Source organism: Wyeomyia smithii, chromosome 3, assembly GCF_029784165.1.
Source record: "Wyeomyia smithii strain HCP4-BCI-WySm-NY-G18 chromosome 3, ASM2978416v1, whole genome shotgun sequence".
Taxonomy (NCBI): Eukaryota; Metazoa; Arthropoda; class Insecta; order Diptera; family Culicidae; genus Wyeomyia; species Wyeomyia smithii.
In genome coordinates, this window is record NC_073696.1 from 181372970 (window position 1) to 181391577 (window position 18608).

The 18608-nt window shown below is 36.6% G+C and overlaps 1 protein-coding gene across 3 annotated transcripts in view; it reads left to right on the forward strand.

Annotated features, from left to right (window-relative positions):
• The first annotated feature begins 775 nt into the window (after window positions 1-775).
• LOC129731523 (GRAM domain-containing protein 2B-like) overlaps window positions 776-18608 on the forward strand; it is a 55540-nt gene continuing 37707 nt past the window's right edge. Inside the window, exons 1-2 of one of the 3 annotated variants that reach the window (XM_055691602.1) lie at window positions 776-1142; window positions 3804-5035. In XM_055691602.1, coding sequence (XP_055547577.1) covers window positions 4242-5035 — 794 coding nt within the window. In that variant the 5' untranslated portion in view covers window positions 776-1142; window positions 3804-4241. Of the gene's footprint in view, window positions 1143-2258; window positions 5036-18608 lie in introns of those variants that run through there. The other 2 variants (XM_055691603.1, XM_055691601.1) reach the window with 2 other exon arrangements.

The window sequence follows — 18608 nt, forward strand, 5'->3', positions numbered from 1 at the left end:
AGGCGCTTAAGTCAGTTGAGTCAGCAATGAACACACCTCCATATCCACTTATAAATCATAGCTAATCCAAAGTCAGCTGTTCGCGAGAGTACGACTGGTTCGAGCGCACGAACACAGACGCGCATAGCAACGGGTTCACTACTATCGAGTAGAGAGATCAGCAAAAAAGGGAGTATGTAAACTTTAAAACTCATCTGACTGCTTATAAGGTGGTTGTAATTATAATGCTCGTGTATCTTATCGCGTTCTACAGCTGGCCTGTAATTGACGCGGTCTGTCCAACAGCAACGCTAATGTTGATAGTCAGGCGTGCTCGCGTTCTGTAGGGTGTCTGAAAATTGAAACGTAATTGAGAGCTAAAATTTAAAAAAATTATCTTGAAAACAAATAAATGCAAAGTAAAATAATTTTCAATTAGCTTTATAATTTGTATTCAGTTTTGATATCACTGAGGATCTGGAGTCACCAGTTCTCGACTAACATCTTAAATTAGTTCCATTGATCACAAAAAAACGTTCTGTTGTTTAATGACATTGTTGTAGAAAAGATTTACATTGTGCCAAACATTTGCTTTCTAGTTTTAGGCCTTGTAATTTTAACCGTGCAAAATGGCGGCTTCCCAATTTTTATGGATAAATTTACTTTTTCCCAACAACTCTTCTTGTAAGGTCATCCTAACGCGAATAGTGTGAAGTCAATGCTCAAATTCTGCAACATCTGATGAAGGTGTATGTGTGAGAGAGTGCGTTTGCTGAACGGGAAGGAAACTTCAATTGAAATTCGCATAAATTTACTCGCAGCAGTATCGTATCGCGTCCCATCATATAAAATGCGTTTTCATTCGCGCTGACGTTGTTCCTCCGGTGATATTTTTGCTCACAATTCGTTCGTGAAATGGAAAAAACGTTAACCGCTGCCTGGCTGGTGAATGAACATTATATTTCCTTCACCTTCATTTTCCTGTATCACACAACTCGCACTATGATTTTCTCTCAATCTTAAGCCCGTGTGTTTCTCTGCCACAACGTGTCGTGTCGCTTTTCTCTCGCAGTCTGGCGCAGCACCATATTATCATCTATCATGCGGGAAAACATCGATATATCGCGCGGTCTAGTGGAATTTTGCAAAATAAAATCGTAAAGGTAATCGTCGAAAGTGTGTTCTATTTTTTGGCTGAGGTGTAGTTTTTCATGGTTTATGAGGAAAAATGAAAATTTAGTGGGTTATTTTTAGTGCTGAACTCTTTTAAATTCAACCTTAGTGGAAACGATGATGATTTTGTTTGGCTGTACAGATAGTGCTATACTGGAAAGTCTCTACGTGCGGTAGTGTTAGTGTACGGTTTGTGAATGTGTAAATCGATTAATAGATGGATATTTCTTGCTAATTTCGTGAAGGGTTCAATAGTTATACTTTTGGGTTGACATTTCTAATGCTCACGAGTATTGCGAAATCGTGAAATGTTTAATTCCACTCCATTGTATTCCTGACTTTGTCGTTATCAGCTTACTTACATGAACAATGCCTTTATCAAAGTTGATTCCTCTATCGGAACCAGTAGAGTCGAGCGACGATAATCCGAATTAACAATCAATGGTTATTATGAAACCTATTAGAAAGAAACATTCGATATTAAACATTTTTTGTGACATACTATTCTGCATTGATTAATGAGTGACGTGCCGAGTTCATCAATATATACATAATACTTATATTGAACCACGATGTTGCTCTGACTGTGTAAGCCTCAATGAAGTGAACTGACCTTATCAAGAACACGCCGTTTGGTCCCTACCCATTACACAGGAATATTTAAAATATACTTGCAATATTTTCGATCACATAAGACTAGGCCACTTCGTTGACACTTCGAGCAGGTAGTCTATTGTGACAATAATAAGATATTCAGATAACCTTTTTTCTTATATTAACGCATGACCTAATTTCGAGAAGACACACAAAAGAAAAATGGTACATACTTATTTTCGGATATCGGCGATTTTTTCATTCATTGGGTTATTTTTAGTGAGAAGTTCAATAGATTATTTCGACAACTGACAGGAGATAATTTATTTATTATGATATCAACATTATTTCGACGTGTTCTTCAATTGTGTTTTAATAAATTTCATTCATTGAATGAACGATTAAACGTTCTGAAACGGTGCATGTAATAGCCTATAACAGCGAGTAAAACAAACGTTCATCTATTGCAATCGCGTGTCTTTCTCACAAAAGATTTTAAAATGCTCAATCATTTCGTTGGCTTTAGTAGCTTAGCTTTATTGGAACGAAGCATTGCACATAGTTATCGAACACGATTTAAGTAATATTCTGTTGTAAAGACTTTTCATTTCTTATTATATTAACTACTGAATTAGTTTTGACAAAAACAATGAAGAATGATTTGAGACGAGTAAACCTGAATCGGGAATTATACCATATAATTCTTTAGGTATCATTCTATATGTACATTTTTTCTCTTGAGATATTTTCTGTTTGTTTTAAAACAAAACGCGTCGAATTCGTCGCCATACAATTTGTATGACGACGATTTCTGCGGTGAATATGGCACGTTTTGTTTTAAAAGAAACAGACAATATTTATGGACACAACAGAACGTTCGTCCGAAAAATTTTTTAGATCATAAATCGTTCAAATGAGCTCAACTCAACTCAACTCTGAGCTCTGGGGCTTTCAGCAGTAATACGACTTCTCTACAAGTTTTGATAAGAGAAGACTTCGTTGGTAACTTTTTCCTATTACTTTTATTATTGCAACGGATTCAAAATGCCGCAAATTTTAAACGCAAAAACATGTTTCGAATCAAAGTCAAAGGTCAAGGCTTGATATTTGTTTGTTGATGTTTGGGCCTTTGGCACATCTCGGCACATCTCGAGACTCTTGTACGTTTCTGGCTGAACATGAACCAAAGAAATACGGTATTTTTGAATTGCAGCAGCATCAGAGCATTTCGAATAATCCCACTGGCTTGAAGGTTTGCACAGGTGAACTTGATGTGAAATTGATAATGAATATAAAGTATAGGATTACAGACTGTCTAACGGTACACGTCTGTTCCTTATAGCTGTGGCCGCATAGAAAGTGGTTTATCGCATCTTTTGCGAATGTTCGAATCGATGGAACAGTTAAAAGCACGTTTAGCCAACTAAGACAAGGTACAACCCGAAAAATTGTTCACACTACCAAAATAACTATTATTGGCATTTCTACACAGTTTGCCATCCTAACTATCTAATCTTTAGTTACAATTAGTATTAACTCCGGCTTATTATTCCATTTGCCAAAAAAAGAAATTGGAGAAAGTAGTCATGCACTTTCAAAATTTATACTAATGTACGATCATTGTTATGCCCATAATGTTGCAGCGAATATTTCATTCGAAACTAAAATAGTCGTTTGCTATTTCGCGTGTACATATACATACATATTTAGAGATTAAAATGAAAGGTCCGAGAAACTAAGTCGAATGGCGTTTCGAAAGACTAAATTGGCTTTTTACATAGTTTACTGATTGGAGCATATATTTATTTACACAGATAAAGGTAGTGCAGTATGGGTTAGGTTGTGATAAAGTGCTAATTAATCCTAATTTTTGAAGCTCAAGCTGGTCGAAAACACGAAGGACATGTTTATTGAAAATTTACCTATTATGGTGTTTTTTTGAATCCATTGAAAAGTTTTTTTTCCTCAATCCAATACTGATTCCTTTCGTACGACCCCAAGAAATGCAATAGACAGTCACACCGGTTCGTGCTGAGAATTTAATTTCTTGATTATAGTGCAGGGTTGAAACACGCATTATTAATGTAGTGCGTACTGCATCACCACACATGTGCCGGGAGCAATGTGCTATACCCAACCAGTATACTATGAACATCGTACGTGTTACATCGGATTTCAGCCGTACAGCTAAAATGCGTATCCGACTAAAGCAGGAGTGCTATCAATGAACATATGCAAATATTAGATGAACGTTTCTCTTTTTCAAGAATTGCTCCGAAATGCGCACTGATCCCAGCAGCGCTAGTGAAAGAGCCGGAAATGGGCGAAGATGTTGTGGAAAATCAATTATGGACAAGTTGCACTGTGTAGTGCGGGGCACAGTGAGAAGCGGTGTAATTTTTGAAACCAAGCCAATATCGATCGCCGTCTACCGGTAGTGTGGGAGTGCCTTTCATGTACGTTTTCAGTTGGTGACTCCATCAAGGGGTTGCAAAATGGTTTCGTTGTCGGAGGATTCTAACGGGACACAACGAAAATCGAAATTTTTGCCCCAGTTGGTACGTCGGTTGGGAATTGGCAAAAATAAAACTATGAATAACATGCGGAATGATTTGGATGATGAAGTGTGCTTGCGGAAGAAGATGGTGTCGTTTGATTGTAACGATGTGGGTTCGAACAAAGAAGATGGTATGAGTTCATCAAATTACGATCGACCATCTACGTTACCACTAACGATCAAACACAATGAAGCGGTGCAAGAGCAACGTCACGATGGAAGGGAGGAGAAAGCAATAAGTCTGGGCTGTGAGCAGAGCGCCAGATTGACGTCGATATTGAAATCTGGATATCAGGTGAATGGAATAGATAATGAGCGCGAATCGTTAATTAAAGGTAAACCCAATGGACGAATGTCGGAGGAATGCACCAATAGCTCCGGAAATGAGTCTTCTTCGCCCTTCAGGAGAGGTCCTTCATTTCGGCAAAGTTTTAGCTATCTTTTCAAACGAAATAGGTCCAAAACGAAGGACCGTTCGTGTACGAGTGACAGCGACTCTAATGCGGTTATCGAGCTAGATGAAGAAAACAACGATGCCGCACATGTTATGCCATTGTTGGATGCCTTTCTGCCAGAAAGAGTGCCTTCTAAACGTGCTAGCACTGGAGATATATTCGATGATATAGTAATTCAATTTAATGAGGACTTTAATGTCAAAACCAAAAAGATTTTCCATCGACGCACCAATTCTGACTCGTTCTGCATATCACTGGCGATTGTGAATAATGATAGGTGAGTTTATCATTTCTTTTTCTTGTTGTGTCATATTCCGCAATACAGGTGCAAACGACATTGCTTAATTACATTAGCAATTACGGCTGTATTTACCGACGTATGTATGTAATGTCGTTTCATATGTATGAAGAATGTTCTACGTTTTACCTTTGAAATGGCGATTTTGTTTTGACGTTGGATTACGTCGTAGGTACTGAACAGCAGCTCGCGAAATATATAAATTTTGTTATGTGAGCATTGTACCAATAAACATCATATATTTCGTCATCTATTGGCTTTCGGGTAGAGTGTTTTGTCAATTTTAATATTTTTTTAATTTTATTTTTGAAGCGATCGTCACCTCAAAACTGTTTTAGTCGTTGTGTCTCAGAGACGCAGAAGTAGGAAAAAGTAGGAAGTAAATCATACGGGGCAACTACGTCAGAATCCTAATTTTTGTCTCGAATGGAGATAAATCACTCTATGCTGAGCAAAATCGTATTTTTAGTGAAAAACATTCATTTTGTTTAGTTTATTTTTTTGGGGCTGTTTCGTAAATTTGTATTTTAGAACTTAATTCACATTTTCTGGCAAATGAAGCTGTTTTTATTTTGAATTTGGTAGTTTCATCGTATTCCTTGGAAAATTTCACTTAAGGGACACCAATAGCTTTTTCGAAACGGCTTTTTGATATTTTTCTTCCTCGCTGCATCACGTAGAGGGAATGGGAGGTGAACCCGCCCCCCTAAGAAATATGATTCTTTAATAGGATTTGACGGCAAATATTGTTATAATATCTACACAGAATGATTGCCCAGATTTTTTTTTTCAACAAGATATCAAGACTGTCAGTACTTTCAAACTGTTATGTTACAAGAAATAGTGAAGTCTTCAAACTAACATAAAAATAGTAGGAGGGTGGTATTCAAGACACGACCGCATGACGTTGACTACCGTATTCTTATATTTCATTAAAACAAATAGTAGAGGGAATTGCAACGCTTCTTAACAATTCTTCGAGGCACCAAAAGGTACCAGTTGCCGATTATTCTCGTTTATTGGTTAGTCCGTCCAGAATTCCTGTCATTTTAGTATTTTGCAGTAGTCATTTACTACTAACAGCCCCAGCAAAACGGGTGAAACCGGCACGAGATGACCGGTACTATTTTGTTTTTCCTCCTTTTAGCTGCTAACACCTAGCGTCCGTATGTAATCGGTACCATTCGGTAGAGAATGGATTGACAAGGAACGTACTGCAGCCAACCACTACCACCGCCGCTGTCGCCCGCTGCTGATCCACTTCGCCTACTGCCATCGGTATTGATGTCCGCTGCTGCTGCCTGCTGTTAGTAAACTTAACTGATGGGGTGAAATGTTCGAACGGTAGCTTTATACCAAGGCTTCGTCAGTTAGTTAGAAAGAAGGAGGGGCTAAGTAGCTAATGAAATGACAAGGAACGTAAATAAGCATCGGAAACAGAAAGTGACAACAACAATAACAACAAAGTCAGATCGATTGTATCCGTTAGTGTCGACTGTGCTTGGGAAGAGAGGTAGTGATGGGCTGCGCGGTATGATTTAGACAATCGATATTAATTACCAATTTTTCAATAGTGTATCTCAAACAATAGTTTATTTTTGTTACATAAATTTAACCGTAAAAGAATTTCTGATCGATTGATGCCAAAATCTCGAAAACCTGATTATAGATGACTGCAAAATAAGCGCTCAAAACCTGACCACTTTTCCCTGGGTTTCCCTGGTTGAATTACTATATTTTCAAATTCAGGTGTCTAACTTCGATATGGACGTTAGTCAACGTCAAAACGACGTTTGGCAACCGGTACTTAAGTTTGTCCATAAACTTACTCGAATTAACTAAACCAATTCGAATTCGGAAACCGCCAAATGCGAGATATTAGATTTCTTCACGTTACTGTTGAATATGGTTGTTTTCGGTTAGCTGGTTCTGGAGATATTGCCGAAACAAGTTCCGGTGAACATAATGTATAAACATGATTGTCATTCTCCTTAGTATGTGAAAAGAGCGGACTTCTCTTGCAGTATGTGCCTGCGTGTAGCAATTAGGGATGGGAAACTATCAGTAACTACTGATAGTTATCAGTAAGAAAAAATATCATTAACTATTAGTAAAATTCTTCTGTTACTAATATTGTCTGATTTTTTTGTAGGAGAGGTACTCTACAGTCATGTAATTTTCACATAGGCGCAACTAAGAAATTTTTTTAGAGTGGGTGGGGTCTATTTTTCTTAACTTTTCATTGAAAAAATACCGATTGAAAAAAATATCGATTAACGCTTAATACTTTTATGATTAAATATTGTGTAACAAAGTGTTGTAACAAAAAGAACAAATACAATAAAAAAAGATCACTTCAATCGGGATTGAATCTCCGAACTAATAAATTGAAAATCCTCACCACAGTGTCAACGCCAACCTCTTTCAGCACAGCTGATTTAGTATTGAGTAGAGCTAGATATGGGAATCTATTCTGCGTGCTGACCTTACTCAGCCCCGTTTTTAATAGCAGTATTACTGAAAAGCCACTCTCCACAGGTTGAAAAAAATTTGAAATGGACCTATGTTTAATACAAGCTTTCTGTAAAAAATTACGGATGGGAGCTAGAAAATTTCTTGTGTGAGAGCATTCGAAAGCTCTTGTGTCGGAAAGCGAAATAAAACAATTTTTGGCGATTAACTAAACTTTGTTAAAATGAACATTAAAGAAATGGACTAAAAAAACATTTTATTTTCCCAATTTCTCTAATGTAAACCTAAATCACCAAATATATGCAATACCGTCAACAAAAAACAATGTCCAGCCAAGGATGCTTTGACTAAAAGTACAGCTGAATAAAGCAACGCTGACAACAAATGTAGCGTTGATAATTTGCTTAAAACCTAAATGCAAATTACTGATATTTACTGACGTAATCAGTAACAAGTTAGAAATTACCGATAGTTATCCGTAAGAATTTTTAATGATAGTTCCCATCACTAGTAGCAATGCTTTCACCACACTGCTTCTCTCTGCACTCTGAAGTGTCTCTACCATTTAGATAGAGATAAACACACTTCCAGCTCACCCCACATCTGAAAGAAACAAGAGGGGTGAATAGCTACACCGCAAAAACTAATTCGACATAAGTAAACTCGACCGGCACGAGCAATGCAGTCCATTTTGTTTTCTCCCACTACTACCCCATCTCTTTTCCTTTTCTGCCATGCTCAAGAAACAAACTGTAAAAAGCACCACAGATAGCTCTATTGTGCGTAATGTTCATATGTGTGAGAAAGTACACCATAGCTAATTGTCTCTCAAGAGAGAGATTTTAGATTACACCACGGTACATTTTGGAAGCTCGCCAGATACACATGGTCCGTCGTGCTTATCTATCATGTACGTTGTTTTTCTCTCCAGTGTGAGAGCGGTTGTTTTCACAGTGAAAGATATTGTTCTACACACTAGAGATTTCGGAGGAGAAAAGACAAGCCTGTGTATAAACAATGGAAGAATTTAATAGTCGGCAAGATGCGATATCACATTTGAATTCAAAAACTAGTTTCATCGTGGCCACGATCGCATTGACCACATCGGAGCATGTTCCAGATACCACCGCACAGTGGTCCAATAAGACAAAAAGTAGAACTGAATGCCATAGCGCCTTTCACCTTCATTCTAACCTAATAGTGTCTTCAGAACAATTGTTTGTATGAATGACTCGCATAATCGCAAATTATCAGAAGTAATTAAAAGTTTGCTATACTAAAATTAAAAAAACTAACTTTTTTGTGTTAAGAGATAGAGAAATGGTTTATTCAAGAAAGTTATAGAAGATTTAAAAATATGAAACTTTGTTGAAGAAATGAAAATTTTATCTTCATTCGGTACAAAGTTATAAAGTATATTATATGGAACTTACTCAAAATTCAGTTTTTTTCATTTAACTTTTTTTAGTTGCATTTCACATGAAAGTGTTGTTCGAAAGAATTGTTGAGGCACACAAAACACATATTTTCGCCAAATATCGTACATCTCCAAGGCTTTTCCTTACAAAGTTAAATTATACTTTAGCTTATTTTTTCGATAACGAGTGGAATCATGATGTCAATACCTTTCCTTGAAGTTATGCTGAAGTAATATAAACTTTTGTAGGTTCCATTTGTCCCAACCCACCCATATTAGTGTACGGCGAGCAGATGTTATAGTAGGTTTTCATATATTAAATTAATACTAGCTTCTTTGTGTCAAGAGATAGAGGGATGGTCTATTTGGCAAAGTTTTAAAAAGTGTGAAAATATGAAACTTTGCTGAACAAACAAAAATCCTATCTTCATTGGATACAGAGTTACAGAGTATTTCATACAAAAGTTACTCAAAAGTTAGTTTTTGTACTTAACTTTTGTTAGTTATATTTTACAAGAAAACGTTGTTCTAAAGAAGCATTTGAGCATACAAAACACACGTTTTTGTTGAAGACTACACATCTCCAGGACTTTTCTTTGCAAAGTTATAGCATATTTTAGCAAGTTTTTTCGGCTTCGGAAATTAGATTAAAAAAATTGTGACAGGGCAACTTGACAACCTTTATTTGAATTTAATTTAGGAGGGAGCCACGAAAATAGTCGTCAACGGAACACTAAGGACACCCAGCAACCAATAAATAGTCTTTTTAAAACAAATATAGATCTGATTTCAGATGAAAATTCAATTTACAGCATATGATTCAAATTATACGTATAAACATCAAACATGTTTTGAGAAATGCATGCAAAGTTAATGTATTCTTCAGAGCTGCGAAATTTTGAAACCACAAAATGCAATTTCATTCTTTCGAGTAGAAATTGATATTGAATGTCACCCGTGTCATTTCTCAATGAAAATCATGTCCGTGAAAAAAATGATTGGCCAATATTTTTTTTTGTCAATTCATTTTTGAAAATGTTGAAACTATTTGATCTGAGCCGATCCATTGCATAAAGTCGGTGGAATAGATAAGCATCTACATCCTCAAATATATAAGCATCGCTAAAATAACATAGCGCGTGCGAAATCGCAGTAATCAGATTTTTCTTCTTTTTTCTCTGTGTGGACTCATTGCTGCGACCAGAGACATTTAATCTATTGTGATATTGCCCTTTTCTGTATTTCGCACTTAATATTAATGGCACTATTGAAGTAAGTAACACGCTTACTATTTTATATCCGTGATTGTGTGTGTGGTTTTACCTTTTCGTTTCAAGCTCACTGCTGTACTATGCCGAGCGTCTTTTTATTCTACCAATATCGCTGAATTACAATTCCCTGGAGAGGGTTCAATATTTTTCTCTGGCGAGAATTATTCCAAGTGGCACTTGTTATGTCAAGCGCAAGGAGTCTTAACGAAACCTCGTTCTCCTTGCCAATACAGCCAGTTACAATTCTCTGGAAAAGATTAATATGCCTCTGGTCAGTTTTACTATAAGAAGGTCTTATTTTGCGTAGAAGAAGGAATCTTACCGAAACCTCATTCCTCCTGCCAATAGCGCGCACAATCACAATTCCTGAAACATTGCAAGAGGGACCTATTTTTGTTAGGAGGAAAGTTACCAGAGGTATTGTAGAATGCAGTTTGGAGGAAGGATATTCAATGGGGAACCCTTACTAAGCCACAACCAAATGGCCTGATTTTACAAAGCTTCGAACCCATGACCACCCGATTGTCAAAGCAGACATTGCGGCTACGAAGCTTTCTCCACAGATATTTGTGAAGTTTTTTTTTACCCCGTCATGCATTTAGAAATTTTACCATGGGACCTTAAGAACCAGGGCAAATTTATTAGTGTAGACTAGACTAGACAAGACTAAAGAACCGAGGCAAATTCCTGGATTTTGGGGACCATTATCCAAGGCAAATTTTAACAATTGGCAATAAAATCAAACAACATTGATATCATAATTCGTGAATTAATCACGCAAGGAGTTGACTATCCATTATGAGTCCAACTGCCGAGTTGTCCTTGGAATAGCAACTTGGGAGTAGGTTCCCAAACATAATTTACAAAAACCTCGCAATATTTATGTTGAAATTCATGAGATAACTTCAATAGTTGATTCTCCTATGTGTTGATCTGACGAGTTGACTCCGAAATGACCACTCCGGAGCAGGTTTCCGTGAGACCTTATAAGGCTACAAACATGTTGGAATAGAAACCCTAGTAATATGTATATAGAAATTCCGGAAAGAAACTCTAGGGGTTGATTTTTATCCGTTTTGAGTCCACCTGCCGAGTTATCTTTGAAATTGTCACTCCGGAGCAGGCTCCCGCCGGGCCCTACATGGTATGGTCACAATTATGTATGTGTGTGGACTCAAAATGAATGAAAATCAACTCCTGGAGTGATTTCATGAAATTTGATACCAATGTTGTTTGGTTTATTTGACAATTGTTTGGTTCTATTGACACAATGTTGTTTGGTTTTATTGACAATTGTATTGATTTGTCTCTTGAACATGGTCCCGAAGATCTAGATTTACAGGAACTAGATGTTGTCCCCGATTGCTATCTTTTGACGGGGAAAGAACCAAAATCGATCAAGAATTGAGAAAGCTAGAAGCATTTTATTCTGGTAGGCACCACGGTACCCAGCCGAATGCAACTGGAACGCCCTTCGACCTTCCTGTTGCTATGAGCAGTCTTATGATAAAAAATGGTTTATTGCCACTAGTTTGACGCTTTCTGTGTGTTTTGTCTGGCTGAGTTGAGGTTAACCTTCTTTTTTAAAGCAATAAAGTTTGAAAAGGTACCCGGGTTCCTCGCGAAACACATAACGGTTAGTTGCAGCCCTACTTGTGTATATCCTGTAGAAATCTGAAAGAACTTAACTTTCTCAGATTTGAGTGAATTTTTTAAGAGTTTAATATAGATTTTATCAAAATCATCTTCTTTGATGTAATTATTTTTTCTCTGATAGAAAATTAAAACCCTGAAAATGTTACGTAGAACCTGTTCCTGTGGTAGAATTTTGTAAAAATATTTATAATATTTGTAATATTTGAAAATAACCATATTATTAATATTTCAAACTAACGATAAATGATCCTAAAACAATTCTACCAAATTTTTAAAGTCTTGTTTTTTTTTGTTAGGGAATTCTACGTTGTCTATTGATGTGAACTTTTGTAATGTAAAAAGTATTGTTTCAGTTTCCTCTGAAAAAAAGTTTCTCATTACTCATAACAAAATACAAAAAAAATCAAAATTCAAAAACATTCGTGACACTTTGACGTAACTGAAATTTCAATAAACTAACGCAATTCCTATATATCCTTCCTTTGCCTTATATTTTTGAATGACATATTTTTTTATTAAAATTTCGATAACTGAAAAGGGAGCCCTTACACGGTACTTGGCTCTCGGGCTTCCACAATCCTTAATTCGGCCCTGGTGGTAAGAATAAAACTTCCTGGATCGCATCTTTATACTTCATGAAACCTTCGTTATGTCAACCGGTCTGAGATATTCGCTCCAAAGTTTGTCGAAACAATGATCAAAGTTCGTTTTTGTTGGTTTTTGGTTTTAGGAAAAGGTACTTCATTGATGGAAATTACTTGCTTTCAAATTTTAGCAATTAATTTTTAGTTAACGAATCGCCAGTTTCATTAGTCGAATCTCTCTCGGATAGACATTTCAATGAGGACTTCTCCACATATGCATAAGGAGAACTGGTAGTAATGTTTTGGTTTGTTAACCCTGTGTAATCAAAGGTAGAAGAAATGGCGAAATGTTGGCTCGGTATGGGTGTTGTATTTTATTCGTTAAAGTGAGCAAAAAAGCAACGAGTGTACACAGGAACATGAAACATGCTAATAGTAGACTGGCTGCCGTCGTCGTCGTCGTCGTCGCCGTTTCTGTGTCTGTTTGTTGAGCATGCATCTGTAGAGCCACAGCAAAACTGTGGGGCCGTGCTATTGCCCATAGTAGAGGCAGCCGTTAGTTAGCTTTAAATGTGTGTGCGGCATGCCAGCCAGGAGAAACGGTCTTTCGCGGCCGGTGCTCACCTTAGTTCAACGTTGGTTTTGTTGTTCATAACATCTTAATCGGCTTCAGCCGTAACAGAGTTCGTTTTTTCGCTTTTCACTGTTTTTGCTAATTTACCGTTGAACTGGTAGCAAAGTCAGTTTAGTTTTTCGTGTGGAACCGAAAGAGTATCTAAGCGATAAATTACTAAAATATGTGTTTTACACATATATTATGCGTGAGAATGGCGTTTAAAATCGATTTTGTGAAAGTAACTAAGTGTGTTCTACTAAGATTTATATAAGGTTGTAAAAATGTTGGAAGATTTTATTGTCGTTTAGAATACAGTTTGAAGTTTTTCTTGTCTGAGGAATTATGTAGTACCAAAGAAGTGTTCATAATTTATTGTTAGTTTAAATAAAAAAAAAACTTAGCTTTATGGCATAAATGTAAAATTTGCTGATCAAAAACTGTATAATGATCAATAATATCGAAACCAGACTGTTGCAATAAAGTGAAAAAGGCGTTCTAAGTTGTATGAAAGGTACATAGATTGGTGTTGCCTTCAGTGCAGTTACTACCAAACAGAACAACGTGGATATTCTCGAACGAACTTAAACGAGAAACAAGTTCGTGATTTTTCACATCTCTTATCGAAGCTGGTCCTGCTCTTTTTGAACAGTTTAAAAGTGCTTTGTACCATATTCAGGAGAAGGAGCATTGAAGCTAGGTCTTCAAAAACATAAAAGTTTCGGCAATGCTATTGCAACTTTGTGTGTGATGCCAGTATTAATTATAAACGAAGATGCAATCAAATATGTATCAGTTTTCGTTGTTACGGAAAAGTTATCAACAGCTACCTGCACAACAGGTAGATAGTGACTTCATGATGGCAGAAATCCTTCTATCGAATAGCCGTCATTTAAATACATGATATGACATTGATTGTGCGGTTCTATACGGCATTACAATTCTACAACATTGGTTTCCATCACCGACGACTGCTAGCAGCAGTATCACCGGGTGTCTTGTCGTGCAGGAGCAGCGAAAGCGAGTTGAAGAAAAAGCGCACGAAAGGCTCGTTTTATGACTCGTAAAATTTCCACGACTATGCTGTGTCTAGTGCAAGGTATAACCGGAACGGCGACCGGTGACAGAAATAGTAAAATTAATTCCTCGGACGGAGTGTCGGCGGAAAAGCTAGACAGCAGTGGCACCGGAAAATGGGGAATGCTAAGAAAATCTAGGTATTTATGTCTGGTAGTTCTATGTATCATTTCATACTCAATACCGTTTCGAAACAGAACTTGTGATTAGTATTCCATATGGTTATTTTACAGACTTGTTTTTAAATATTAAATATTTCAAAAAACCTCCAGGGGTTTTAAATACGTAAGAATTTTGTTGCACGGTTATAGTCTTGGACAGTCATGTGAGTGATATTTGGTTTTTGTTTTCGTTCACAAATAAGACTGATAGTTGTGCAAGGCAGTGATGTGAGACCATTTATATTTATTTTGTTGATTTTTCAAAAACAACGGGTGTTAGAATGTTTTTGCAATTTGTTTTATGTGATATTTTTATATACTCTGATTACTACAAGGAGAAAATGTTTTACTTTCATGCAATGTTCATTTTCTCTTCCTTTGTTTTTATTATTCGTAGAAAAAGTAAGCCAAGTATTCCATCAGTCAGCATTTTTTCTGATAGTCAAGCAGCACTTAACGCACTAAAAGCCTACACATGTACCTCTAAGCTAGTATGGAAGTGCCTCCTTTCACTGAAAAAACTGGCAGAAAGGAATCAAGTATGGTTATACTGGGTTCCTGGTCACTGCGGAGTGGAAGGCAATGAAAAAGCCGATACGTTAGCTAGACAGGGGTCATGTACCGATTTTATTGGCCCATAACCGTTCTGTGGGGTGTCATCAAGCGCCAAGCGTGAAGAAAAGCCAGCAATTGCTTAGTTTAAATAAAAAGGAAATAAGAACAATTACCGGACTGTTTACAGGACACTGTCCAAGTAAGTATCACCTGAAACAAATTGGTCAGTCAAATGACGAAATTTGTCGTCTCTGCGGGTTCGAATGAGAAACCGCAGAACATTTCCTCTGCCACTGCAGTGCACTAATACAGCGCAGAATAAGAGCCTTTGGAAAATGAACTTTGGAGCCTTTCGAGGTCTGGTCTGCAAATCCTAATAAGGTAATCAATTTCATACGAAATTCAGTGCCAAATTGGGAGAAATGGTGCAACATGACAACGACGATCACTTCCATCAATAGTGATATGTCTGCCACGAGTACCTAGACTAAAGAAGAGGTACACTAAAGTCGTTTTTTACGCGGGGGTGCGTTCCAAATTTGTATGGGCCCGCGAATAAACGACTTTTTTGAGTTGCAAATATACCGAAGAAAACCGTCCTGAAATGTTAAAAACTCGTTTGAATATGATAGTGGCCAATCTAACGACCAAAATTTAATATTTTGAATTTTGAGTATTTACACCAAAAATTGTGTTTTTTTTTTTTAAATGACATATGATCACTCGTGGCCTAAAACGGAAAACGTGATTGAAATGAGGTCGATATCTTGTGCCGTTTTTGAGTAATGGAGGAAAGCAACCCGCGTAAAAAAACCGCGTAAAAAGCGACCTTACTGTAAACCACAAAAGATCAAAATAATGGTCGCAGTGGTCCAAATCTTACAAAAAAACTGGAAGAGGTTGTTTATAAGAAACGACCGCAAACTTAACGTAGAATTACGACAGCCTGTCTTATGTCAATAAAATTTTGCAATAGCTTTGGGAATACACTCGATAAGGGGTAATCATTTTAATGGTGTGAAGCGATATATTTTTCCGTATATGTTTCGTATATTATTTTTGCTTTAATGGAATGGAATGGGGTAGCTGGAAAAATAGGTGTGACTAAATTATTTCCACGTATACCATTCTACAACGTTAAAAAAAATACGTCTCATTCGTTCTGGTTCAGAGCGATCATTCGATAAGCTCCACCTTTATTTTTAGTTTTAAAGTTTTTCCTCAGTTCCGTAGCACGGATGTACAAAAATGATTTCTTGTGGACATTCTATCGAGCCGGACCGATAGCACTCTCATGAAGGCAACAAAATAACATGTATTGTGTAGTGTTCCGCGGTTTGGAAGGAAAAAATGTTTCCTTCCCCGTGTCGCATGACAATTAGTACGGTAGACATTAGTATGAAGCTGGAAGTTCAGCTGTGATGTCAAGCAATAACCGTCTTCTTCAAGACGTTACATCCTTGTTAATTAAGTGTTATGAATTTTCTAAAACGGACTCAGCACCGTGAGCAGAACTTGCTGAACTTTTCTGTTTGAAATCGGATTTGTTTCGCTTATACCCCTTGTGATGCACAGTATCAATGAATCGTAATATACATCACACTGCTGCGCAATTGCAGCAGCATCAAACTGCAATCAAAGTTGCAGTTTTGTAATAACCATTCATTATGCTCTTACAAATACATTTAGTAGCCTTGAGAAAGGCTGGTTGCTGCAGTTGCAAATTTTAATTCAACTATCGCATAATTGCTTCATGGTCCAGATAGCGCGCGATATCTGCTCTGACAAAGATTTTTCGACGTTGTGGAATGGTACAACTGGAAGAATAGGTATGACTAAAGTCGCAACCAACGTCCGTGTGGTATCGGCACAATCATGGAATGAATTATACATAAAACACAAAGCGCGCATTCTTAAGCAACTAGGTATATTCTGTCGACCTTGTTAGAAATTATTGAAAAAAATGTCAACCTGTAAGCAGATATTCTTGGTTTTTATACATCGGACCAAAAAATATATAACAACGAGAAGGAAAAAAAAGCAGTTTAAATAAAAAGTCTGTATGAATGTAAATTAATGTTGAAAAAAAATTAGTGATAATAACGTAAAGGCTCGATTTTTTTCCTGGATGACATACGTTTTGGAAACAAACTATCACACGCAGCTAAAGGTCTCCTACAAAGCCAAAAAAAACTATGTGTTTCAAATTGTACTTGAAACAAGTTGGTTCACACTTATAGTTGGATTTTATTTCCAAAATAACTATACGTAGACAAATGACAACAAAATGAAATATTTGAAGCCCTATTGTTGAAAATGTTTTATGATTCGATATAAGGTACAATTCGATATAAAGTACAACTTGAAAATCGAAATGTACCTTATATCGAAGTTTGCCTGTATCAACAATGTGAGTACATTTGGGAACGTTTTCCTTCGCATTAGGCCTAGCAGAGCCATATGGCAGTGACCGAGGTGTTTCTACGAAGTTTAAACATTCGGCTACGGTGCTTTCACGAAAGTAAAGCCCTCGTTTCCGGTGTTTGCCGAAGCTTGAGGCACCAGTGCCGATCGTATAACACTGCCACTGGCTTTGGTGTTTCAAGTTTCGCCCTTCGTGCCGTCTGTCTTACACCAACACTGAGTGGCAATTGCTAAGCAAGCCGTTTCGTGTTTTAAATATATCACCATGTTTTTAAGAAAAGAGTACCTGATTATTTAATTGTGACGCTGCAACAAAATTCAAAGCAAACTTTGTATGTCATAATATCAGTCTTCTGCAATACAATAAGTCAATCTATCAAAAATTTAATTCTATTACTCTCTTTGATTATATATTGAGATTTGGCGCTAAACACGAACAGCATTCTAGTTTATTTTCAAAAAACATTAGTGTCGTATAAAAACGCACCTTTTATCGGAATATTGATTAATAATTGATTACTTCATTTGAATGTTAGGAGAACTAATGCAAATTTCCAACTATTTCGTAAAAATATGCCGAATTGCAGTCAACTGTGGATTTGAATGATTATTCCCGAAAAAAAAAATGTTTCAAAACACTTCAAATAAAATATTATCCTGGAGAGGAAAAAAAGATGTCACTTTTTGATGTTTTCTACCAATCTGATTACTACGCTAAGACAAAAAGTAAAATAATTGAAGAAAATATAAATTTTCGAACATCATGTTTTTATAATATCTTCATTCCCATCTAAACCATATTTATGGGTCATTCAATACGAAGTGACCACGAAAAAGCACAAACTTGGACACGACCATCACAGATTTTGCTCAAAGTTGGGAGAATTATTCATCTACTGTCACTTTGGAAAAATCCCAAACTTGGTGCCGATTGGAATACCCCCCGCTCTGTGGAACTCCCTTGTTTATTGCAAAGTCACGCATTTTTTGTTCAAAATCTCTTTTTTCTTTTTCTTGAAATTCATAGACGTAAGATGTCCGGAAAATACTGATTGATGATTTTTGAAGAAAATAAACCAAGGAATCCAGAAAAAATATAAATTTTGACCGGAAGTGTTGCCAGATAAATTATTTTTGTATTTGAAAACTAAATTTACATTTTTCGGCAAATGCAGCCATTTTGATTTTAAATTTGATAATTTCATCGTGCTCCTTGAAAAATTTCACATAAGAAACAACTATCATCTCGAGGTAATATGAGCCATTCTCGAGATATAACATTTTTACGAAAAAAGTTGCAAACTTCGTAATTATTTTTTTCT